Below are 27,037 nucleotides of genomic sequence, written 5' to 3'. Positions count from 1 at the left end.
TATCCTCCACTCCCTGAAGTACACCATGTACATCCACTCTGTGGTCTCTCCGCAAGTTTCACTCTACCAGGCTTAGGCTTATTTAGACACACAACCTTCAAAACTAAGTCAACATCTCAGTAAACAGAGCCCATACTGATGGGTACATTTCATGGTTCATTAATAAACTTTATATTTCACCAGGTAAAGATAACAATTTCAAATATGTTTCTCCATATCTATCAAAATTAAAACTTGAACTTTGAAGTACTAATGAACATGAATATCAAAATTAACCTTTTTCATGTTAGTAATGAACCATTACATCATGATCCTCAGTTTCTTATTACAAAAGCAATAACCAATATGTAAATTGTTTGTTTTAAAAATATTCTCAAGCCACAACAGAACTTGAAGAGGTTTCCTTTGTTAGGTTGCAATTGTTAACTTCAATGCCATTTCCTCACAAGCACTAGAAGCACCAATGTGACTCCTCCATCAGTCTTCCATTCCTTCCTGCTTCATTTTCTTTAAATTATTAGACAAATTTGACAGTATATAAGGTTTTAAGAGAGGATGAGCCATGCATCATTCCACAAAGCATGGCTTTTTTTTTTTTTTCTCTCATGCTGGACACCCAAATTCCTAAAATTAAAAACAGCAAAATCTCAGATAACCCAGCCAATGCCATCTGAAGTCCACACCCACCTGCTTGCTCCAAAGCAACCATCGTAGCCTGCTCAATTAAGTCACGTTCAATGAAGCTTCTGAAATCTTCACTGTACACACTAAGGTCTGGTAGCTGGAATGTGTAGATGGGCATCTCCAAAGGAAATTGTTCATTGTTGCATTCGTTTGCTACATGTGATCGAGCAAGAGAGACTATGGCTGAGCTGGCATGAGAAATGCCTCTGGAAAGCCGCTTTTCTGTAGAGAAACCAAAGCGATTACAGATTGTAAGACTACAATGAAAACCATTTAACATCGACAGCCTGGTGAATGTCTTTCACTTCAGAATGTATTCTGCTTCTTTATACTAAATTATTGTTTAGTTCTCATTATGGATTTCCTGTTATAGGTGAACTGCACTCTCCTCTGAAAACAGATTAACAGTAAAGAAATGGCATGAAAGACAAGCATTTTATTTTCAAAAAGCTCCAAAGTTATTCTTATGTTTCTGAAGATGCATTACAAGAAACAATGTCTGGCGGACTTAAAAAATATCAGTTTCCGCTTTGAATTCTTAAATTAAGTTGACTTGTGAATCAAAAGACAGAGTATTCTGCAGTCGCTCCATGTCGAATGCCACAGTGTTTTAATCTCAGAGCAATCCATCTGGACACAAATTTAACACCACTGCGATGAAAGTCAGACAAACTCAGTTTTTAGGCAAGAGCATTTTTTAAAATCCTGACCCAAGGATCAAACCACAGTTCAAAACAAACAATAACATCACCAAGTCTGGTACAAAAGGATGTACTGCTTATCTAAACTGATAGAGCTAACCTTTCGTGATTCCACTTCTCTGCTGACAAATGCCATAAAAGAAGCCTTTTTTCCTTTACCGTCCATTTTATGGGATGGGATGGATGGATGGATGGGGTAAATGTAAAGGGATGGGGATGGGGTAAAAGAAGCCTTTTTTCCTTTACAGTACATTACCTGATAAAGGTAATAACTGATAAAGCGAAGTATGCATTAGAATGTTAGAACAGAACAAATTACTACCATGTCTTTTTACTTTTCTGCACATGTCCTCAGCAAACAGGTAAGAGAAAAATTCATCATTAATACTCTGCAAGCGTTAAAAACCATAAATTGTTCAGCTCAAACCGATGGATTGTTAAACAAAGAATATAGGAAAGTTACAAAAACTGAGAAAAACTGTGCATACCAGGACTTCAGTGATACCAAAGGGGTTAGATCTATTAACGCTGATAAAATGATACAGATAACAATTTTAAAGGGAATTGAAATAGCTTATCTCTGAAAGCATTTCATTTTTTAAACAAAGACCAACTGTAATACTCCCCTTGTTTTGTCTGACATAACTGAAACTGCCTACTCCAGTTTCAGAGCTTTAGTCAGCAACAGCTCTATGATCACAAAGAGGTCAGGAAGGATTTCAGTTACGCACTCAGCATAACTCAGTTAAAGCCAGACTTGGACCGCAGAACGCACTACAGACATAAACCCATCAGATGGACATTTCAGTGTAAACTCAGTAGTATAGCAATATGGATCTTTACAGTGAGTTGGATCCTAATAAGGATGAAAGCAACAGTTTTATCAACTAAAATGCGCTACTCTTCCTCCTTTTATCTGCATTTCACACTTTCTGAAGTCATAAGAAGCACTGCAGTTCCTTTTCTACTGGTGGAAGTTATCCATTTAAAGCAGAGGTTCACTGATACCTGTGAGCACTAATGACGTTTCCTGTCAGACAGAAGGGATGAGCTGGCAGGAAAATGGAAGGCTTTCTGTTCTAATGATTGCATAGAAAACTCTGCTGAAATCAACATGCTATTGCTGTTGCCTTCCTCAATGAGAAGCTGTCAGAGCTGAAGATTTACTTTAATGCAAACTACGGTTCCTTGATAAATTAATATGAAAAAGAAATGAATTCCAACAATCTGAGCAAGGGAGTGAAAACCTGAAACAGAAATGCACACATCCTAATGCTCATGATGCTGTACTGGAAATCAGCTGCCTGAGGTAGCTGACTCATTTTAGTTCTGAAGGTTTCCATTTCTATTTGGTGGGACTTGAGAAGGGATGTTCTTTCTTCAGTAGAGCCATAAGGGATCAAAAATTAAAAGCTGAAATGTATTCACAGATTTCATACACCCTAATCAAATACTATAAAAAAGAATGCCAAGAAATATTATTTATTAAAAAAACCACTGTTTTTGTCATTAAGAAAAAACCAACGACTTGTAGAGCTGTGGCAAAGCTTTTGACAGCTGAAAAACACAATGCATAGCAGCTCTGCAAAGCCCATCACAGTGACGTGGATTGCAGGCTGGCGGCCAGTGACTTCAACCTCCTTGTGGACACGCAAAACTCACAAGTAGACCAGCTAGAATGCCACTCCACAGAAACCCCAGAGAAGAAGAGCTCTTACCTTGAGCGATGTCATCCTGCCGCTGCAGGCAGGGCCGCTCGGCCTTTGTCACCTGAGGGGGCTGCTCGGGCTCGGGCTGCCTGCAGTACTTGCCCTCGTTGAACACCTGTGGCAGGTTGGCGGTGTGCACCTGACGGAGCTGCTCATAATCACTTAAAGCTGCTGTCAAGTCCCAGTTTTTGCCTGCCAAACAACAACAATAAAAGACATCACCTCAGGATGGTCTGAGAGCAGACTGGGAACCTGAAAACTATCTCCCTGTGCATTGAGAACAAACTTAAACAGAGAAATTGTTCTCACTTAGAGCATCAGCTTTTGGATAAAACATTTACAAATGTTCCTTCCTGAACAAAAATGCAGTTGATAAGCACCTTGAAAGTACACAGCAAACAGACAGCAATACAACTGTTTTCCCTCTTGCATGTGTTCTTGTTTTGTTTTCCATTATTTGTACGTATAGAACACATGGCCTTCTGTATCCACCCACTGCTGCAAATTTGCTTGAATTTACTGCAATGCTTCAGCATTCTCTTTCAGAGGGTGAAATGTCCTTACACTGCTCTCCAGAACACCAACCACAGTAAGACACACCGTCCCTCAGCTGGGTCCCATCACCTGACATTGTTCCTCTCTGGCCAAAAAGAGAAGAGACCTCTGAGTGGAAGAGACCTCAATGTGAGTAATCCTCCCTTGCTCGTAATTGAGCACAGCACATGCTTTGTCAGATCATGTCTCACACTCCTTAACAACAAAACCCAGGCACCCCTTAGGCAGCCCACACTGGCTGTACTCTTACTAGATTCTATACTTTTCAGGCTAATAATGCTCCTGCAGCAGGACCTGAACAACGTGCTGTTTATTTAGGCCTTAGTGGCTTTTTTGTGTCTTTGTTTTTGCTAAAAAACAGTGTAGATTAGCAGCATTGCAGCAGTTAACAACTTCATTTTCTTTCAATTCTTAACAACAGACATCATACAATTAGGGGACATTCATCATTAATCAGCAGGAATAGCAAGCATGCAATTACAAAGCCACACTCACAAGCTTCACATATCCACCTACTCCAATATGTTAAAAAGAACATTTGAAAGGTCACCAGCAATTCCTGCTTTAGTGATAAGCAATGTGCCAGAAAGGATGCAACCTGTGGTTGACAACTAGGAGAGCTCTATGTTGTAAGGACCACAGCAAAGGTCAGCGTGCAGCAATACACACGTACAGCACTTCAGCAAAGCACATTTTACAAAGGACAAGAAATGCAGCTTGAAGTTGAACAGGACCAAAAACATGGGGGGGGGGAAAAGGATGCAAAAGGGAAGGGAGAAGTTAGAGAGGACAACGATGCCAAACAGGGAACTAAGCTAAGAGGAAAAGAGGGCATAATTTTTCAAAATGACAAATGTGAGATATGAAAATGAGTATTTTGACAAAACGACAGTAAAGCTCAAATGAAAACATCTGTCAGAATTTTTAACCATCCTAATCAAAGACAGTATTTGCCCAGATACTTTACTTTCAACATCATTTTTTTGTTCTTAATGAAAATAGTGTGCAAATACAAAGACTTTCTGAAAACAAAGACTGGTGAAGAAGCAGTATAACAACATAAATCTAAAGGCTTTTGCCAGCATTTCTTATCTACTTTATTATCATTGCACGTACATTTCACAATTCAAGGAAAATAAATCACAATCAAGCATTACTAAAACTAATGCAAGGCTTCTAAAGAACAAAACCCCTACTGAAAATATATGAAGCTGACAAATAATTATAATAATTGAAAAGCCAACCAAGTAAACCAAGTCTCCCTGTCTGCAGAACAGAAGTCTTGCTGGCAGACAAATCCTATGTTTTCAATCCTATGTCATCCCAATCATTTTCACTCTTTCAATAACTAGTGTGCAGTCACTACCTTGTGACTCAGATATTCCATACTGTTGTACACAAAGGTGTTCTTAGAATAGCAGCTGTGCCACCATATGAAGTAGCAGCTGTTAGGTGGAAGGGACATCATCTCCTCTTTTAGCCCATTACACTCACCCTGCATTTCACACGAGACTGTACAGTGGCTCGGTAACAAAGTGGTTAAACAGCAAAAGAGCTTTCAGCAGGAATGCTCAGCTCAGGCAGCCCTTTCCCTATGGGGATGAAATCTACCTGCAAGGATGTACAGTCACAGAAGTTCATGAAGCACCAGACACAAATCCGGTATTTGGCACAGTGCATAACTTATTTCTAAAGACAAAGTCGAAAACTCTTGCTCCATCTATGCTCTGTGCCATCTTTCAGCTTAGATTCCAAGCAGTTCTGCACAGCAAAAAGTGAAAGAGCATTAATCTTTACACTATTGTCTTCCTCTCAAGAAGGAAGAAAAGAGTTCTTAGCTGAAAATGTTGGCTGCAAAGCTGAGAAGAAAAATGAGGAAGTCCTACCATCAGGTGCTCCTTATGAACAAAGACATGCCCAAAACCAACCAATTTAAAGCCAAATATCAAAAGAGGGTTATATCTGTTCCTGTAGTTACATAGTTACATAGGTGTCCCATTTCACAAGTGAATGCAGCAAGGCCTGAAGGTTGTGAACTGAACTGAGCTCTCTAAAACAGAGGAAATTCCTTAAAACTCTTCCTTTTCCTATCAACCTCAATTAGTCCTGTCCAGATTTGATGTTAATTTGCATGTTCTTGACATCCTATAAATTTGGGAAGTGGAAAACATTCCCCTCGACACAATGGCAATTAAAAGCTGAGTGTGGCTGGTGCATTTTGTCACAGACAGGACTTCTGGAACACCTGTATGCCTGGGTGTTTTGTGCAATGCTGCTGGCTGACAGGCTCTTATTTGCCAATAATTATATGAGATCATCAGTCTTACTTAGCATCAGAAGTAAAGATTATTAACAAACAACATTGTTCAGTCATTCCAGTACCTTGATGAAATCTACATAGGAACCCTCATATACATGTTTCAGCAACTAACCTCAAGTTTTTAACACAATGTGTGTGTCTAGTTGTATGTGCTGGTGAAGTGACAAGAACTACTCTGAACTCAGCACGTTCTGGCCTTTCACCCTCACTATTTCATAGGCCTTTTTTAACACAGGACTCTCTCCAAATGTTTAGAATTTGGACTGCAGGTACGATGCAGAGTTATAAGCTGCGTAAAACAAGTAAGATGAGTAAAAACCAAGGAACACTCCCTTCAACTGCAAAAACCCTTTTACCTCTTCAGTTAGTTTTCTTTCCATGGACGCTTTCCTCTATTTATTAAAACTAGGAGGTAAAAGATGACCAATATAGAAAGACATCTGAAGAAACAGAAAACAGCCTCTGACTTTCCAGACAATTAACTGATTCTTAGTTCTTACCAACGTAGGATGACCCTCACTTTGTGCAACTAGACCAGTGAACAATTAATTAATAGATTAATTAAAAAAATAACTTCCCTCAAGTTGATAATCATTTAAGAGGAAGTCTGTTCTGCTAATAAAGCAATGCACAAGTTCACTCTAAATGAAATCAACTCTTCCCATTTGGCATGATATGAATTAATGTGGATTATAACAGGCACATGATAAGTAGAGGAATTCTAGATCAGCTTCACTCTTTCTGAAAAACTTAGGTGCAAACCAGGCTAATATTATACCACAGGTTTTAAAATAAGTTTAATTTTTGTTCAAGCGCTCAAATAATAACATAGCAAAGACACTTAGTTCATGCTTTCCTATTTTCTGCTTGATTGCAAAGTCACTCAAGATGAACAGACAGCTGGAAATGACAATTTTGATCTCTGTGGAAGAAGACATTGATAGCTGCTCAGTTTCTTCCTCCCTTTGCCAAGTCTTCCACAAGAGAACTATAAAAGGAACAGTCTGAGGGAAAGAATAAGAGGCTATTTTGGGAGAGATGGCTTTGTGCAATCATATGACAACACTGTAGATTTCTCCACCAATTACGTGGTGTTGGTTTTGCTTTGTTTTTTGTTGTTGTTGTGATTTCTTTTTTTTTCTGCTGATAAACACTGTTCTCAGAAGGAAACATCTTTCTTCTGCCTCTCTTAACTTCCACGGGTCAGCCTCCTCGAACACACATATTTCACGACTTGGCCAATCTCCTGACTTTTATTAATGTTGAACTACACACACTTCAATTAAGTTCCGCACGAGGCTGGAAACAGATATCAGTTATCTCTGTATAATGGTTAAAAACAACGCAGATAAACAGTCTAGCAGAAAAAACAAAGATACTTTCGTTTATACAAATAAATGCTGAACATATTCATATAAATGAATGAAACCACTTATAAAAGTACACACCATTTCTCAGTACAATATACTATTATTGCTGCCATCTGATTTCTTTCTTATTTCCATTCTTATTATATACACTGAATTTCACGAATCTCCTTCACCTGATGTTCGTCTATAGCACTGGCATTTCAGTGTATCTCATCCTATGCCTGATCCCTTACCCTCCCTACTAATCAAGTGATCACTGCCTGCTTACCTCCTGCTGTCTGAAAACTAACCTATGTGTTACCTGATCTCGTAGCAACCTCTACGTTAACCCACATCTATACAGAAAGACTGTGAGTACAGAAGGACATCATTAGAGTTTTAGACCAGATAGCCATAGAAATGTTTTGTTACTCTTGCTTTCATAAAGGCAAGTGTGCACTCCTGGTTATATCAATAGATCAATACTGAACACAATTATTCCAAAACAAAGCTTCTACTACTGTTTAAGTAGAATCAATTTTACTGCTGTAAAAGTGTATGAAGAGCGTATTTTGGAATGAGATCTAAAGCTCAGTATGTATTTTCAGCAATTAAGCACTAACCACTGAAAAACACTACAGAGGAAAGTAAAGTTTATACCAAAACCAGACACCTGAAGCAGTGGTACTGACCTGCATGAAGCAGCAACACATCTTCCAAGTAAGACAGACTGAGTGGAAACACATAACTCACGGATGTGGAGTTTTGCTACAACATTACATGCAAGTGGATTCAATAGAATATAATGCATTCCTGGTTTTCTAATTTTCAAAAATAAGGTTATTATAATGAAAATACAATTAGTTTTATGATTCAATTTAATGAAAAAACTCTTTTATAGTAATGCAGAACGAATTGTCCTTCCAAACTGGGTCAAATTTAAAAGGTATTTGCTTGTCCTTCAGCCATCCAGTTTTTGTAATTATTAATATCCCCATGAAAGACAGGGTAATAATACCAGCAAGCATCATTTTAAGATTAGAAAGAATATATTTCGAGAGAAGACATAATAGAAAAGAACTGGCAAAAGAACTGGCAATAAGGTCTTGGTGCCTACGATGCATGGAGAGATTTGAATGCTATTTTATTAAGTGCTTTTAAACTTAGAAAAAGATGTAGATATTCACTCTGTGATTTTGGATACCATCAGTCCAAAAGAAAGCCTCTGTCCCAAGGAATTCTGTGAAAGGCTGTTTGCATGAAATCTACCGTACTGGAAAAGCTTGTGCTTTCAGGTAAGTTATATATATTTTTGTTTGTTTGAATATATTGAATATATTTTTGTTTGTTTGTTTTTGTTCTACATATGCACTTACATCCAAGGTCTTTGTAACCATACAGAGTAAAGAACTCAGGTCTTTATAAGATATTCTTGACACAAATTGATCTGCTTCAAGCACAACTGATTCTTGAATCATCACGTATGGTGTCAGATCCAGTTTCCACATCTCCAGAGTCAAACGCTGCTCAGAAAGCCAAGCAACTGTCACAGTCACTCTACCTACTCTTTAATTTGCAGACAGATGTGGTGCTCATATTATCCTCAACCTGCAGTTTTATTTACTTTCTGGTACAGACAGGAAATAAGTTTTTGGTGTCCCTTACTTCCACAGGAACATATTCTTTGCTTGCCTCTTAAGTATTAAGCATCAGGATTTATGTTGTTATGGAGATGCCACAATTCTGAAGACACTTATTTGTAGACGTTCAGGCTCTCAGAAGTTAATTGCTATCGGGTGTTTACTTCAAAGCCTCTGCAAGACTGGAGAAGGTGTGAAGTGCTATCAACCAAGAAGCCTCTTTGGAATCTCGATCAATAAGGAGGGGCGCTGCAAAGTCTTGCAGTCATAACCGAACTGATAGAAATGTGTTTCCCATTTTAATAATTCACCCATAAAAGCAACTATGAATTTCAGTACTGTAAGTAAAAAGCTGTTCTTTTAATTGAAAAGAATGATAAAAATAGCCTAGCTGGTTCACAGCAGCATTCAGACAATGAATGCAAGAAGTGCTGAGGAAGAAAAAGCCCTTCAATTTAAAAAAAAACAAAAACATATGGTAAGGTACTAAAAGGAACAAAACAATTCAAAACAAGCAGGAATTGTTCTATGCAATAGACACTGCCAGCAACTATTAGATTGGACAAGGAGTATTACAGTTCCTGATGGAACATAGATTCTGATGTGGAATTGGATCATCTGCAGAATTCTGCCCAGAAACAGCTCTCTCATTGCTCAGGCACGATGGCACAATGTGAGCAGAAAAAAATTGATACTTCTATAGAGAAGGGGAGATGAAATCCTCCTGAGCAGAAAGAAGGTTTGGCTTAGTAGTATAGGTATCCCACGACAGGTTTTATTCTCATGATCTCAGCTACCTTGGATCCTCACCCTAGGAAAGGGCATGAGGTTATCAGGATATTTAAATGCAAGAGGAAAAAGAAAAAGCTGGGCAAGGAGGTTATTCAGACTTCCCAGATATAAATTTATTCCCAGTTGACATAAAACAATTATTTTGTGCTATCAAATCCTCTGTTTGAAGACAGTGTAGAACTAATAATAATTCTGTGCTCAAGTTCTCTCAGGTAGTGCACAAACGTCAAGAATGGAAGCAGCCAGTTTAGCATACTGTCAATAAAACTGGTTTCCTTTCTTAGACTGCCCTTGGGAATGAAGAAGTCCCTCATCTCTGAAGACAAAAAAGGATTAATCAAAACTCCATGGGTGTGTGACATAAAGGTGTATGCTACCCATGCACTGAAAGCAGACATTTTCCCAGCGCCATGCTGGAAAATCATATTTTTTTCAATTCTAATACACATTCAAATGAAAATAAATCAATAAATACATCAGTGAGTTACTCCTGACACACGGCTCTATGACCGTCTAGACTGCAATCTCAGGTTTTAAAAGCTTTCATTAGAAGGAAAACTACGCTGCTTATAAATATACCAAAGTATTGAATAAATTGCAGTGGAACAAAGGATCTTTACAACATTCAAGAAACGCAAGAAAACCTAAAAAGCAAGACAGATGACACATTAAAGTGCACCTGCATGTGTTGTTAAGTGTTAAGCCCCTTCCACCTTCACATCCTCCCCTGACTATTCTTCAAGTCTGTACATTTCTGAGTTTCCACAGTATTATCACAGGAATATAAAACAGCAAGCGGCCTAAAACTGGCCTTTCAGACTAACCAAGTAGAAGTGAAACATTATTCACTGGGAAAATATCAACTAAGCAATTATGATTGCAATTTTAACCACCAATGAATAGCTGATTAGACAGCTGTGGGACTTTTATAAATGCACTTAAAAGACACTGTAATACCATGAAATTGATTTTAATTTCTTACATATAACTAGGAAAACCTAAGCCTATTTTTGACTTTGATGCAGCTTTTAAAGTCTGCATTTACATCTATTTTCAGATGTGCACAGCAAACTCCTCAAACAATTGAACCAATGCTTTTCAGTCTGTGAAATGTGAGCCCCTTGTCAGGTAAGCAACTACCCAAAAACATTAGAATTGGTTATCTCAGAATGTCAGAGCAAGCATACATTGACCACAAGCTCCTTGTGGTATACTGAAGCAAGCACAGCCAAAGATACAACAGTATAAATAATGTGACTGACAAAAGGCAAACTTTGTTCTGTATGTAACACTAGTGTAACTGTCCAAGTCACGGGCTGCCAGCTTCTCCAGGGGAATACTGTGGGAGGCCATAGCAAAACTAAACTGACTATAATTTGAGATTGCATGGAAATGAGTCTAGACAAGCCACCCTAAGAGACACAAAGCTCTCCATGACATATTTTAGGAATACAAATTAAAATTGAATCATTAAACTTCTCAGAAATACGTAAGCCTGTTTTGATATTTTTAATTGAAATTATTATTATACAAACATCATCATTCCAAGACCAGGTGCTAGACTTTGGCTATAGCCTTGCACACCACGGAGTGGGAAGTTGCCCTTCTGAATATTTCTATCTTTAAAAAGTTATTTCAACACTTTCAGAGCTGCTAACAGAGTGCAGAGCACTGAGAACAGAGGACATTTCCAAATTCAGGAAGGAAAGTCTGCAGTATTGTCTGGATGTTACGTGGAAGTCCTCTAGAGCCCAGATCAGATGCAAACCTAACAGTATTCTATAAAACTAGCTAAACAAGGCTGTGACATTAGCTGCATTTTATCTGGGGGAAATACCTGACTCATTATATCTGTCTTCACAGCAATGAGATGTGCATGAAAGGCATTTAAATGCTTGCCACATCACAGGCAGCGCGTCAGCAGGAATGTCAGTAAAATACTGCAAAACCTGCATACTGTGACTGCTAGAAAAGATAATTACAGTGACGTAAGTGTGGCAGTCTCTTCTATGTCCTTTTTAAACTAATGAGAAACCACTGAGTGAATTACTGACCCACAGAATGAGGCACAGCCAGTGTTAACAGCTGTTACACAAAATACATTCATTAACTGCATGTGCTGAAGTTTTCCTATGAGCACAATCTTGACCAGGACTAGCAGTAATGCTTCTACCTTGATAAATTCCTGTATAGGAGGCAGTAATTGGTACTAATTGCACGTGTCTATTAGTCCGTTCAGAAAAATTAAATTGCTTATTGCCAATTTCTGTTAATACGTATGGTGTAAATTTTGCAGAACAATGCAAGGAAAATAAGGTAAGCAGCAATTTAGAACTATCTCTGATATAGAGGAAACCTTTTCAAATTTCAAAACAAACCACACAATCAAGCAACCAGAAAAATAAGAGACCACAATTAACTCCGGGTTAGAATAACAGGCTGATCAAAGTGGTCAGACAGAAGTGAAGACTCTGTTAAATACAGCAAGAGAATAAAGATATTCATAGTGAGATAAACTGTTTTGTGTGTTTTGTTTTTGTTTACATGCAACATTGTGTACACCTCTGAATTAATAGTACATCACTTCTTATTACTGAAAAACCTGGGGTGAAAAGAAAACATGGCAAAATATAGAAGTTCCATTGCAAACACTGTAAAGTAAGACTGTGTTTGCAAAAAGTAGATGCATACTCTAACATACACCCCAAACCTGCTGTGGTTGTTTAGTAATTGGTGCAAAATTTCTCAAAGAATATTGTTTACAAAAAAAGAACAACAACCAAAAATGTCAACTGAAAAAGTCCACAGAACCAGATGGCAATTTACATAGATAACTACTAAATCATTTCTAATTTTCCATCCCCACTTATCTTTCCACGTCCAGATCAGAAGAAGTAAACAAAAATGATCACTACAAGATGCTTTCAAAATCAAAGATACTCTTCCACTTTTAAGCCTCTAAGCTTAAGGCTAAAATAAAATTACTAAAAAGATCCAGTTATTCTTCTCATACAGCCTCTCAGATGTTTTAAACATTGCAGCCTTTTGACTCCCATACCATCAAGTTGAAATTAAGCACCAAATTATTAATTTGGACCCCAAAACATCTCTGGCTTCTCTGTCTACAGTACAACCATCTCAGGCTCACTTCAGTGATTTGGCCACTGAATCAAAACATTTAAAACTGCTTTCAGACAGCTAAAAATGACAAAATTATGCTAAAGCCCTGTGCCCCCATTCCCTGGGCGGGGCATATGATTGTCAGTAAGTTAAAGCAAGCAATCTAACACACTAAGAACTTTTTAAGGCTTTTACCAAAAACATTTACTTTGATGAAATCTATGGTCAACTGACGACAAGAGCTGGCTTACTAACCAAAATACTAAGAAATGTCTGTCAACAGAGGCTACAGCTTTCTTTTTATTACTGGCTCTTGCTTTAACAAAGCAGCAGACATAAGAAATAGTTGTGTCCTGAAGGCTTACCTTCTAGTAAGTCTCTGGCCAGACCTGGTTCTGCCCCCGTGGACCGAACAAAGTCTGACAGGACTGCATCCATATCAAGAGTCATGCGATCATTCAGAGATGCTGCCAGACATGAGGCAGCAGAAGGACTCGCCGATTGGCTAGAAGGCATCCATCTGCCAAGGAGAAAAAGAAACAAAGTTATGGAACATACTCCAAAATGATGTAAATGTTAGTTTTCCTCTCTTCATCAAAAAGTGCTAACAGCAATGCTAGAACATTCAAGTTATAATATTTAACAGTATTTATCATTCATCTCTGCCTTAGCTAGAAGTTTTTGGTCACTCACGCTTTCTTCCTAGTTTTCTTTTTTTATCATTTTTATTTTTTAACATTTCATATTTTTATTTAGTTTTCTTATCTGCAGCTTCTTAGTAACTCCACCGCTTAGATAGTCAAACTAAATGTATGCGCTGTTCATACAAAACACGAAGACCCAATCATTTGTCTGTATGGATAGAAATGCTCATACATTGATTTAGCAAACACTGAAATGCTTAACTAGCCTCCAGCTCTTTTGTTTTACTAACACTAACACGTGTAAGACAGTTTAGTATTTGTTCTTTTATTTGCTTTCTCACTACCTCTTCCATAACTTATTGTTTCCCCATTACACTGTCAGAATTAGATGGACTTCATTAACTGACTTCCTAGATTTGTGACTAACACAGTGTCGATAACACATCTATGTTCTAGCCATTGCTGAGAAGTGCTTACACAGCATCAAGGCCATCTCTACCTCATCAAACCAGAAGCTGGGAGGAAACAGAAGTATGACAGCTGACCCCAGCACACCAAAGGGGTGCTCCATACCATGTAAATGTCATGCACACTAATAAAACTGGAGGAGAGCCCTTCTAAAGTAGCTGTTGCTTGGAGACTGGCTGGGCATCAATCTGCTTGTGGGAGGTGGTGAGTGATTGCCTTTGCATCACTTGCTTTTCCCCCCCACCTCCTCCATCCTTCATTTTAATTAAACTGCCTCTGTCTTGATCCATGACTTTTTCCTCCTTTTTGCTCTTCCAGTTTTCTCCCCTATCTCTCTGCAGGGCTGAGGGGACAGTGACTGAGCAGCTGGTGGGTTCTTAGCTGCTGGACAGGATTAGCAAACTCAGGGCTTGTTAACAACAGCAAACAGCAACAGCAGAAAGAATTACTGTTTTCTTTCCATGGGAGAATAATCAAGCAACGGCCTAAAGTCTAATTTGGTATTTGACCCTCGTATTGCTGCCATCTCCCAGTATTCCAGAAATGATCTCATTAAGACAATTAACAATTATATCTTTCCCCTCCTACTCCTCCTCCTCTCCTTTCCCTCACTTCATGAGGAAATGAAGAATGGCCTCTAGGACCAATGTCTCTTGTCTTGTAGAAACAGCCCTTTGGTTTTTCAGATATAACTGTGTAACCAGAATGCTCATGTGATGCAGAAAGACAACAGGTGCCACCCAGGCAGAGGGAATTACCACCTGTCTTCTCTGACACAGGGGTATTGAGGCCTCATTGGGAAGGACAAAGTCATTAGCAGCTCAGATCCAACCCTAAGGGCTAGAGAGTCAACAAAAGGAGTAGAAAAGGGGCAACAATCCACATATTCTACATGCAGCCCCTGTTGAGTATGAAGGCAAAGCATCCTCTGAAAGAAGACCTTGCAAACTACCAAGGCAAATGGACCAAAGTTGAGAATGGTACCCAGTATCTGAGGTAATTAGCAGTGGTGGAGGTGCTTTACAGCAACCTGAAGAGCAACCAGTCCTCCAGAGATCTACATGACATTCAGCATGTGCAGTCCATGTCACAGAAGTTCGTACGAAACACACCAAGGCCATATATCAGCACCTCAGCAACAGTGGACTGACAACCACCAAGGGACTGTGTAAGGACAGACTAGTCTTCTGGTCTCAGAATATGTAGCATATTCCTTTTTAATACAAAAAGCTGATGTGGAAAGCAGAGTATAAAAGTGCACAGTATAAACTACATCACAGTCATACAACAGGACAGTCATCCACAGATAAATGAAGTCCCAATTAATAAACCTCAGCCAGGTGACCTCCAGGCAAACAATTCAACAGAGCACAAAACACACTGCAGCTAAACCGGGCATCTTTCCAGCCTCCAGTATCTCTGTAGCTGACTTCCTGGTGGAGAAACCCTTTCCACAAACCAAATGGGGAAAAAAAACCACCTGAAACAACATTAAACAGAACCTGACATCCACACAAAAAGACCATAACAAACCAGATCCAAGAGATTTCTTCAGGGACTAGAAGTATGAGACAAATCTTAACTGGCAGGAAGGAAACATATGGACCAAGCTAGAAGAACTTGCTGCTGGTGAATGATACAAAACATTCACAAATTTCAGATTCTAATATTCAGTGACTCAGTAGTATTGAGCCTATGACTAGTGATTTAAAACACACCAGCTGGGCAATCAAGTGCAGTCATTATGTCTGTGTGCTAGACTGCTCATACATTTTGAAAACTTAAGTGCCTCTCAGTCTGAAGAAGGCAGTTCAGGAGCTGTCTCAGTATCAGCATTATTTCAGTGTTCTTCACTTTAGATTGAATGGACATCCTTTTAACATCTGAAGACAGGACTGACCTCTGCATTTATGCCATCAGCAAACACCTCAGAACTGCCTCATGATTATATGACAATCAGAACCCACTCAGTAACCACATCAACAGTAGGGAGTGTTATTTTTAATCCATTCCAGCAATGGTTAAGTAATGAAGATCCTTTCTGTGAAAGTTCCTTCTGGTAACACAGAAGGTTCTTCTAGCTACATGCAGAAAACTGGTTACCCCCGCATACGACAGCTGATGAAAACATATAAAAGCCAGAGATGGCACTTGCTGCTTTCCTGAGAAACAACAATATAAATTGAAATGGTATCCAGATTCTATTATAAAACAAATAGTAGCTTTGCAGCTAGAAAACAAATGATTTATGCTGAGTGCCAAGACAACATCAAACCAGATCTCTCAAATCCATGACAGTGAGAGGAACGCTTCAGTTGAATGCAGCTTATGTGCTTGTGTCCTATGCTATACATGTCTCTAAGACCCGAGTCCTCCAGCAGTGCTTAGAACACCTGCACAAACTCATCTACGCTATTTAGTTTTTCCTGGTACTCATCAGACCTGCATTTACAACACAGACTGAATTAGTAGTGTTTATTCAGACAGAACTGCATAAAAAATGGAAAGGTTGACACACCCACATGTTCATCAACGTTAAAATTGAAAGGCAACTAAGAACAAACCCATCACTGATTACCTGAAGTTACCACTGCTTCATCATTACAGACCACTTAAAGATGAAATCAGGCATGCAGAGATGTGCTGACTGAAGCTGGAAAATTCCAAATGTTACCTGTGCTGAATTAAGCACATCCAAAGTTGTAAGAGACAACCAAAACCCCTGCTATGCATGCAACTCAGTAGCGGCCTGCTGCAGAAACTCCTTTCTCATACAGCGTCCAAGCCTCACTTGGCTCAAGCTCAAGTCTCTGGAGTATTACAAACCAGAGGCAGCACTACTAAACCCATAAAAATTAACAGTTCTACTGAAAAAAGTCTCTAAAAGCAAAATACCGCGTCTCTTACTACAGCAGTATTTTGTTGTTAGAACTAACTGTATAAACTATTACACTTCTTTATTTCGTTCAGCAGACTATTTCTAGTCATAATTATCACAGATGGCAGGTGGTCTAGCTATTCCTTCAGCCACCACTCAGTGTGAATAAAACCCTGTACAAAGCCCGAATAATGCACGCTCACAATCTGAAAATACAGATCACCCCTTAATAATTTTGAACTAGCCCAGATGGGAGTTTCTTTATTGTTCATTTCTTTTTCTTTTTTAACCTCAGAAAGAACCATTTTCTTACCTCTCTCAGATTTAGAGAGGTATTTTAAGAAAAACAACAACAACAAAAAAACCCCCACAAAACAGCCTTTAGAAAATCATACTCTTTGCCAGAAAATTGCTATTAGCTGTAAAAACATATCCAGATGGACCTGGGAAAAGACTGCAAAGGAAGAAAAGAAGATAAATTGTAAGGAAGAAGGCAGTCAGTAATTCACTGCCAACAGGGAGCTCAGAACCCATCTGACTACCAGCATCACTGCTCTCACCAGAAGAATGCAAGCTCTCCTTACATCAAGATAACCACCACCACCTCTGCTTCTGGTGCCTACTCAAAGCATTAACATAACCTACCCTCATACATATCACATGCACCTAGAGCAGATCCAACACACTCTGCTGTATTATACCCGCTGAAAAAAAACGTCTCCTGTTCCATTACATTGGTCCACAATGTCAGAGGTGGATATTGGTGGCGTAGCAGTAAAGGTTGAACCTTCCTACCAATATTCTGTTACATTCTGTTGCCATGGGACGGATGGCAGCTGAAGGCAGTCTGACAGAATGACACCCAACATGGAGGAGAAGATAAACCAAAGGAGTGGAAATGAATTCTTGTTTAAAAAACAGCACCCACTGATATTCACTGATGCTGAACATTTATGGAGCCCAACCAGTGGATGTGAGCACACTGAGGCAGTGAGCTGGATGCATCTGTAGCATCTGTAGTTGCATGAAGGGAGGTGTACAGATTAGGAGCTCTCATTTTTTAACTTCATAATCACCCAGTAATTGAAAGGAGGAAAATAAACATGAAGTTCAGACAAAAGCCAAAGTGCAGGACGACTAAAGAAGGAAAAACATAACAGCAGTATAATAAAGCACACAGAAATCAATTCAGACATATGGAGATACAGTGCTACTCTAGGCATCATCCAGTACTGTCTGGATTACATCTGCTGCTCCAAATACTGCATTATATTTTCTAGTCCTGTGTGGGCAACCCAGACAATACAAAACTACCATAATGACAATTCACATCTATGAGTACGGTGCCCAAATCACCCATCCCTACCTATCATGCTTACCAAGTCTGTATTCGGGTATTTGAATCTCACTTGAAATGCCAAAAGATCATGGAAACGTGGGGTATTTTATTCTTGTAATCTCACATATGCTTTAAGTTCACCTTAATATGTCACAACAGCACAAGATGATAAAAAAAGAGAAACAATCAGACAGAAATTCTGCAGCAGCCTTTTTCAGATCAGAAAATTTAAAAGTCATCAAGACAGTTTTTCCTGTACCAAGTGCCTCCAGCTAGAACGACACAGCCTCAATGCATACTGAAATACAGGCTAACTCTGTTCAGTAACAAAAGCTCTCACATTAAGCAATAAACAAAATCATCTAGAAAATGTATATTCCACAGCTGTCCATTACTCAGGACTTCCCAGCTCTCCCTGCAGAGATTTCAGTGTTTCCACTCAACACAGGCCCTAAGTTTCCACACAACCTCTCCAGCAATGGCCAAACTTGCACAATGCTGACACCACCCACCAGAAACTCACATTTGGCATACTAAACATTAAGCAGCTCTTCCACACAATGCATAAAGCTGCTTAAATGAAACACTGCGCCTCTATGAACAGCTCTCACAGGTCACTTTATGATCATATTCTGAGTAGATATCTATGTCCTTATACTATAGAATTTTCAAGGACAATTGAAAGAGAGCTTATCAAGTAATTATTTTTACTATCAATATGATCTTACATTCAGCCCATTCAACTCAGCTCCTCCCCAGTAGCCAGCAGGAGAAAAAACGATACCTGTTTCACTGTATACATGCACTTGTACAGAGCTTAAATAACCCACATGTGTGTATTCAAAAATTATTTATTATGAAGCACATTATTTGTATTATTATTCACGTATTCTTATCATAATCATATGATATTTCATGTCATACAAACACCTTCATCCAGATTAGCTGCATCTTACTGAGTTCTGCTACCAGAATGGCATATCACTGTCTTACAATGCAAGGCACAATGACATTATAGAGGTGACATATGGTCAAAAACTAATAAGAAACATGAATCATCCATTTCTTCAAAGACTGATTAAAAAAAATCCTTTTGTACTGAATGGATGAGATCCTGATAATACCTGTAGTTACGGTATCAAATTAAAAGGTAATAGCTGAAGTAGCCAAAATGACAATAACTACCCTACCTAACGGGAAGTAACATGCACTACACTCACAACTGAAGTGGGATAATTATAAATTACTTACAGAAAGTTGAACAAGCAGTAAGACAAGACAACATTTGGCTACAGACCACCTTCCTTCTCAAGAATAAAACAGAGTTACGGGAACAAAAGGTGAAGAAGGAAGACAAAGACGCTCCCGCCAGACATTGCTACTAAGATTCTGTCCACACAGTGGAACTCAGGAAAATCAGCCCAAATTAATTTAGCTAGGTTTGTCCAAGTCTATTAAATTCCTTTGCAAACACTTTCATCTGGGAGTAAAAATGTGGTGTTAATTTGGCTCATCTCATCTTGCCTTTGAAGCGAATTAAACTAAATCCACTGGAGGCCACTTTAATAACAAATGGAAGAATGTACAAAGAGACTTGGTTGGACCTAAGCCGTCCTCTTTAAATTCCCACATTTAGTTGACTTCCATCAATTCTCCTTGGCATCTTGTGTAGATGAGTCCTGGCCTGACAGATTAGATACAGAAGTGAAAAACAGAATGAGGGAAGATGTGCTGAAGAAGTCCTCAATCAGTACAATAAACCCCTGCGGGAACTAGTCAAGAGAAAGGCCGTTCCATTTCAGAAATGTTATTTAAAACATTTATTACTTGCTTATTTACTGCAATTCCTTGAAGCTAGAAGTATTGGCAAAGGACTCTGCTAAATTACCTTCAGAGGAGACTTACTGGAGAACCAGAGATTAGAACCTCACGTTGCAGGCTAAGATAAAAGAATGTAGAAGACTGTAAAGATAAGGCTGTGATTAAAAGCTAGAGCACACGCCTGCTGCAGAAACATCACAGAAAGCTAAAGACTCTCAATACCTTAAAATACCTGAATCCCCTTCAAATTTTCTGAAACAACTACAGTCACTGCAGTGAGGGCTCTCAGAGGTGCTTTCCTGGCACTGCACAAGTACAGCAGCTACCCTGTGCCAGATGAAAGCAGGGAGATAAATTCACTGCTCAGGCAATGTTCCCACCTCACTGTGCTGCAGGAACACTTTTACAACTGTTTTTCATAGAGCTTGAGAAGAATTTCATAACACTACGGCATTACAGGAATGATCACAGAGATAAATGAGAAGTTAATGGAAAGAGGGGTCCACAACAGAAACAAGCCAACAAGCAGGAGAGAAAAGCTTTCCAAATCCATCCCCATCAACAGCATAAAACAGTTTTACTGCTATAATGTCTGTGCATTTGGACAGGACAACAGATGAGGGCCTGAACATAAGACAGTTACAGCATCTCCCTTATTTTATTCACACAAGTTCTCACAGTGTGCTAATTATCTTCTGGCAGAAGGCAGCAGAAAGATAAATGCAATGACACTGATAAAATGGAATTTCCCTAAAACAAAGCTTCATCTTAAATCAAATCCAGGTATTGATTATTCTTTTACATGGGAGAATGACAAATACATAGGCAGTATCTTATACTGTACTGGAAATACAATCTGAGACCTCTTATTAAATGCACAATTTCATTAAGAAACACGTCTCTTCCACTACAACATACCTCTACAAACTACAAGCAATTAGAATAAACTAAATTTTCTTCTCATTTTGAGTTTTTTTCTTCATGTTCCCCTGCCCCCTTCTTCCCCCACACACACATTTTTCATTCTACTTCTGCAAGAAAATACTATTTTCAAGTACAGAACACATTGCTCCAAATTTCAGCCTTCAGACAAAGAAGATACTCCAGCAAAAGCTCTAACCTTACAGTTTCCTCTAACATCCATATACTAAATGGTTCACAATTATTCTACATGCACACAATTTACTTCAGTAAGTAGAAAAGTATGATACGGAATCATTATAATTGGATACAAAACGTAGGGCTTGTTTGGTTTTTAACTTAGAATTGCATTATAAGTTAACACTCAGGCATACAGGCAAAACAAAATGCATGCAGCTCAAAACCCAGCACAGTGAAAAGCAGCAGCATCTCTAGCTGTTTCTTATATTTTGAGTTATTTAGACTCCTGTTTCTACATTGGGAATACTAAAACTGTCATAGCAACGTGAGGCTACATCTTTACAACACAGATAATACATTTACATTTACAGATACATTTACAACACAGATAATAATATTTTAGGTTGTGCTATTCATGCATCCAGTTTGCTAAGCACTGCAGTAAATACTTAAATGGGGGTAGGGAGCGAGGAAAAAGAATACACAGGTATGATGCAATGGTATGCAGTGGTCAGGAAGCAGCTCAACCTCAAACTGCTTTACAACAAGTTATTTCCTCCAATACTCTCACTTAAGAGCAAACAGCTGCTGCTGAAAGCCAGACTGCCAAGATTAGTTCTCTAGTTAAGGCTGCTTGTTCTTGAGCCATAAATAGATACAAAGCAGTTTAAAGCTACCTTCAAGTAAGTTTCTCATTTTACTTACTGTGAACAGACTTTTGATAAGATTTCCTTGAGGCAAGTGTCTGATAGGCGTTATGCTGCTGGTTTTTGGTAAGGAAAATACTCCATTTTTGCCACAGTAAAAGGTATGAATAAGCAAAATTGTGTCCCCTGAGAAATCTGGGAAGAAAAAAAAAAAAAAAAAAAAAAGGACAAGATTAATCATTGCTCTTATTCTGCACTATTTGAATTACATCAATCACTGTCAAAAGACAGCTTTGCCTTTGATACCAACAGCTAAATAGATGCACTACTACCATTGCAGATAAACTGGTAAATGCAGTGATTTGCATTAAAAAGATTACTTGGGCAACTGTAATATGAAATGTTTGTAAGCTTATATAGGATACTGATAAAACTATGCAGCCATTTCTTATTCTCTCTCTCCTACACAGACATTAGAAAAGGGTTCTGATGCTCAACCATATGCCCAGCACACAGGCAACACTAACAGCTCAGTACAGTTGTTTAAAATGGAGTCTCATGCATTTTCAGACCTTGAGGTAAATAACACAGCTGCTCTTTCCCAATTGTCTGTTTTGAATTCCACATCCTTACTTATAAGGAGGTAATGCATATAATGGTGATTTTTCTATGCTCCCCATAAAAACACTGATTCTTCTGAGTGGTTCATCCCACAGCCTCAGTGACAGACAGTGGTACAAAAAACTCCCCCTCTTGCAATGTCTTAAAAAGAAAGGCAGAATTAAACTTCTGAGATTAAGATCATGTGCAAAAAAATCAATCTTGGAAGGTCTCATATACACATAACATAGAGAGAGGATGACGTTACTATACTGGAGCCAGTTACTATACTGGAGTCTGGCCAGGCACCCATGTAACGTGATGGAACTGAGCTTAGCATATACAGCAGCTAGGCAGGCCACAGCAGGAAGGAGCTCACACAGGCACATCATGCAACAAAACTGAACAGGCGAACCTCCCCATCCCCACAACTCCTATCACTGTTTCTGCTGAGAGGAAGTTCTTTAGTTATTGCATTTATTTTAGTAAAGTTACTTAAGCAGAACAGAAGGCCTAGTACCATTTCCTATTAAAAAAACAATGCTTTAAAATGTCATCTACAACATTTTTCAGAGCAACCAGAAATACAAAGGAGAACATATAGAGAGATGAAACTTGGAAGCTTGAGTGATTCATTTCACAACATTCTGAAAGTGCATAATTTAATGCAGCAAATACTTTCCGTGTGTTTCACTTGATCTACATAAGGAACTGACAATCTATGAAGAACCCATTAGTAAAATTGAAAACCGTGCATCAGATCTGCACGTAGAGATGGAAAGCACCTTTCCACCCGTGTGAGTAGGACAGAACACTACATCATAAGATGTATGTATTGAAGGTCAAAGGTAAAGAAATAACACAAAAATTGCAGTTCAGGAGGACTAAAAGCATTAGTAATTAACAGATATCCAAAATCTGATGGTAAAACACTGCAGCCTGATTTTGAGTGCTGCTGAACGAACATTTCTAACCAGCTTCAACAGGATAAGTGGATACTCAGTGACTCTGAGAAATACACTGCTAGTTCTAATAGACACTGTTGTCATCATCCATTACTACATGATATGAAAAGCAGGACACGCAGCTGGAGTTAAATATCAGCATATGAAACAGGAAATTGAGAAAGCCAGAGAAAAATAAGGAAGTTAGCATTAATTGCAAAGTAAGACTGGAGGTGTTGAGACAAAACACACTGAACAGCAGTTTCTACAGGAAGCAGCTGAAGAAAATCACAACAGCTCCTGTTTATCAACATGTATACCAAGCTCACATAGGTAAGCAGTGCCCAGACCTTTAAACAGTCTCTCCTAAAACGAACTGCTCATTGTAGACCACAAGTCAGAAAAGAAGAAGAGAAGATTTGTATCCTCTTTGAATTTTAGTCATCAATCCTAATGACAACAGGACTCTGAGGAATCATGACACACTTTACACAGTTTACTGCAAGCTTTAGCACATAACTTCCATCAGTTCAGTTCACTGCAGAAATAATTATTTATATCTACTTTTTAAAATGTATCTTCAACACAGATTCCAATAACATCCGTATATTTGCCCTTAAAAAAGATTTCAATAAATATCCACTGAAGGTATCTAAAGTGATAATCCCTGTCTTACATTTAAAGACATCGATAAACAACTGCTTAGCTGCTGGTCTGAATCTAAATGCATGCAAAGCTGTTTGGTAGTTGTAGCCGATTATTTTTAGAAAGAATGTATTGTCAATGTGGATACCATAGACTGTCGATTCAACAGGAATTCTCCCAATTATCAAGGCAGAAAATTCTCCTTCCTGACTCCTTATTAGACAGAAGAGCAAGGAAGAAAGAAGGAATCCTCTGACTCTTGATTCAAAACAAAAAGATGCAAAGATGGAATGGAGACGATTTCAAAAATAATCTAAAACTATATTTATGCATTGTATGAAGTATAAAGAGCTGAAAAGGGACCAGAAAAAGAGAAAACTATTTCACGAGGGCAGCTGGTCCCACAGCAATGTATCAGCAGTGTTTGGTGAAACAACAGGCAAGACTGTGGATCTCATAGAAGAAAAAAACAATTTTGCTGGAAACTATAATCTTCCATCATCTTTCAAAATAAACCGACACCGATTGGACTCCTCAAAATGGTGGCTGAATGGGTGACCAATCATAGCACGAGAAGCAGAGAAACACAATAACTCATTCCACTACTCGGGTTCACAAAAACCTCTTTCAAAACATGTTTTTATGGTTAGCGTCAACAAACTTTCCAGTAAATCAGTCAGTCAGTTGCCAGTGCACGTGTGCACTACCTCCTCATCTAAGTCAAATTTTCTCTTATTTACAAATATTTTAGTGGGAAAAAAAAAACAAAAACACTTGTGACTCTCATTCCACTGAACCAGTCAATTAACTGGAAGCATTCTCCTTCTCATGACAGACAGAACAAGCTAATTGCTTGGAGCTGCAGTCAACAGACACAGAAAAGCAAAGCATCTATTCCCACAAGACTTAAAGACAGGAGAGGTACAAGCTGAATTTTATCTTCTTGAGAATATATATTTTTTCCCAAGCACTAACACAAAAGGAAAAATGGCCATGTCAGTAAAACAAAACCATTACCACCAACACCTAGTCAAGCGCTTAAACACAGATTTGAACTGAGATCATGCCATCCATATTTGTGCCTTAAGTAACAGGGATGTATGTGGTTATATGCAACATAAATGCTACGCAAAACCGCACAGCAGACACAATTTTCTGAACAAAATATAGCAATGGTTTATTTTAAACCCTTCCTCACCATGTGTAAAGGAGAAAATAAAACAATAAAAATAAAAATTGTATTTTTAGTTTTTATGGCACTTTTGCTCTCACTTGCAGGCTCAGCATCTTTCTCCTGATCATGACTAAGCTGACTACAATATCAAACAGCATAACATAAATTATTTACTCTGAAAACAAACAGTGAAGAGAAACATCCCATTTAAAGCACCATTTGGATTTTGCTGCACTCTTTCTGTGAGGAAATAACCTCCAGTATTCTTGCAAAAGAACACCAGCACTTAAAGAAAAAAAAAACAACATCTTGATTGTGAAAGGTAAAGCTGAAGATCATTTATACAAGCATATCAGAAGCTGCACTTACAGGCACAAATGTGATAAGCAGTAAGTAGCACACAGTCTTGTGACTTTCAAAGTTTACCAACAGCTCTAATGTTTTTCAGAAATAACAGCCAGTTCTTAACACTGCAGGTACTGACCTCTTCAGTTTTGTCTGGACCCATCTATCTGCCGCCAGCCAATAACACTTACACAGCAGCACGCTTTGAAGGACAGTTAACATCTCTGAATTTACAGAATCAATAAATCAATTCAATGTGCAGGAGACTTATCTGGAAAACTCTATCAGCTCTGCAGGAAGCTATTCTACGGGCAGCAGAAAGGAATCCTGGCTTTGGTGGTGTTCTACCCCTATTTTTCAATTCTCTCCTTTTTATGTTAAACTTTAGCACCCACTAGCACATCTCAGGGGTAACCCGGAACCATATATGCATTACCAGCCAGACACCTGCTTTCAAAGAGTCTAAAAAGCAGCAAGGTTCTAGTTTGTCTCCCTTCTCCACTAGCATGAGATTTCTACAAATTCTGTATGACGTTCTGTTTTCCAAATTCGATAATGGTTTCAGAGGAATGGGAAACAATGACACATGGATGGATGAGCATGAGTCTCATCTGTCAGAAAAGCAGGCTAAAAATTCTTTCCCCCTTTCATGGCACTTGACACCACTTCAATGCTGCACACCTGTGAGCTTGCTAACATGACACCGTCCAGTGTCTTATTTCAAAACTACATTTCCAGCTAAGCATAACCCTGTTGTGTAGATCCTATGGACAGAGTTGAAGGTTTACCCTTTTAATCAGTCTTTTTTTCTTATCAAGTGATGGAAACACAACACTCAGATCCTCCAGTCTGCAGCCACACAAGTTAATATGCAAATAGAGAAGTTCTCCCAGGACGGAAGTAGACAAGGTGCTCAAGTTGTTCTCTGGAGTTTCCATGAGCTATTTTGAGAATCTGGCTTCTACAGAACAATGGTTGAAAGTCCCATCACACAAATGTTCTGTTCTACCTATTGCTTTAAACTGCAAACACTTTTATAACATGTTGGATGGATTCAGAGACATGACAGAAATGACAGCATAGTATTTAAACATCTGTACCAACAATTACTAGATATACAGATTTCAGCATCCTTATTATGCAGAACAAGGAGATCATTTTTGTTTCTTTGTTTTATCATGCAGTTTTAATTATTTTATCATGTTTTGTCCTTTGAAGAAGCCATCTGTTACGGTGATTTATCAAGATTAATTTTAATTAAAATTAAAATCAGAGACTCTGTCTCATTAGACCAATTGCATGCCCTGGAAATGAACAGGTACAGTCAAACTCAGTTTTCACCATAACACAGTTTACCAAACCCCAGTGTAACCTATTAAAATAAAGCTGTTTTGCATATATTTCTGGCTTGGCTCCTGCTTTCAAATGAAATTAATCTGTACCAATTCTGAAATGTTTTGTGCCTTGTTCTTATTTATTTCTACTAAGATTTTTTTCTACTTTATTCAGAGCATTCCCCACTGCTTGCCCTTCCCATGCTACAAAAGACAATGTAACAGAT

The 27,037-nt window shown here is 38.5% G+C and overlaps 1 protein-coding gene across 7 annotated transcripts in view; it reads right to left on the bottom strand.

Moving 5' to 3' along the window:
* OTUD7A (OTU deubiquitinase 7A) overlaps positions 1-27,037 on the bottom strand; it is a 105,726-nt gene that overhangs the window by 27,450 nt on the left and 51,239 nt on the right. For 3 of the 7 annotated variants that reach the window (XM_015872691.2, XM_015872692.2, XM_032446782.1), the window contains exons 4-7: positions 21,827-21,963; positions 13,236-13,390; positions 3,104-3,286; positions 688-906 (exon numbers count right to left, since the gene is read on the bottom strand). In XM_015872691.2, coding sequence (XP_015728177.1) covers positions 688-906; positions 3,104-3,286; positions 13,236-13,386 — 553 coding nt within the window. In that variant the 5' untranslated portion in view covers positions 13,387-13,390; positions 21,827-21,963. Of the gene's footprint in view, positions 1-687; positions 907-3,103; positions 3,287-13,235; positions 13,391-16,560; positions 16,661-17,505; positions 17,667-21,826; positions 21,964-27,037 lie in introns of those variants that run through there. The other 4 variants (XM_015872689.2, XM_015872690.2, XM_015872693.2 and 1 more) reach the window with 3 other exon arrangements.

Source organism: Coturnix japonica, chromosome 10 (assembly GCF_001577835.2).
Source record: "Coturnix japonica isolate 7356 chromosome 10, Coturnix japonica 2.1, whole genome shotgun sequence".
NCBI lineage: Eukaryota > Metazoa > Chordata > Aves > Galliformes > Phasianidae > Coturnix > Coturnix japonica.
The sequence above is the reverse complement of the archived record's forward strand: the minus strand, read 5'-3'. Positions and strand labels throughout refer to the sequence as shown.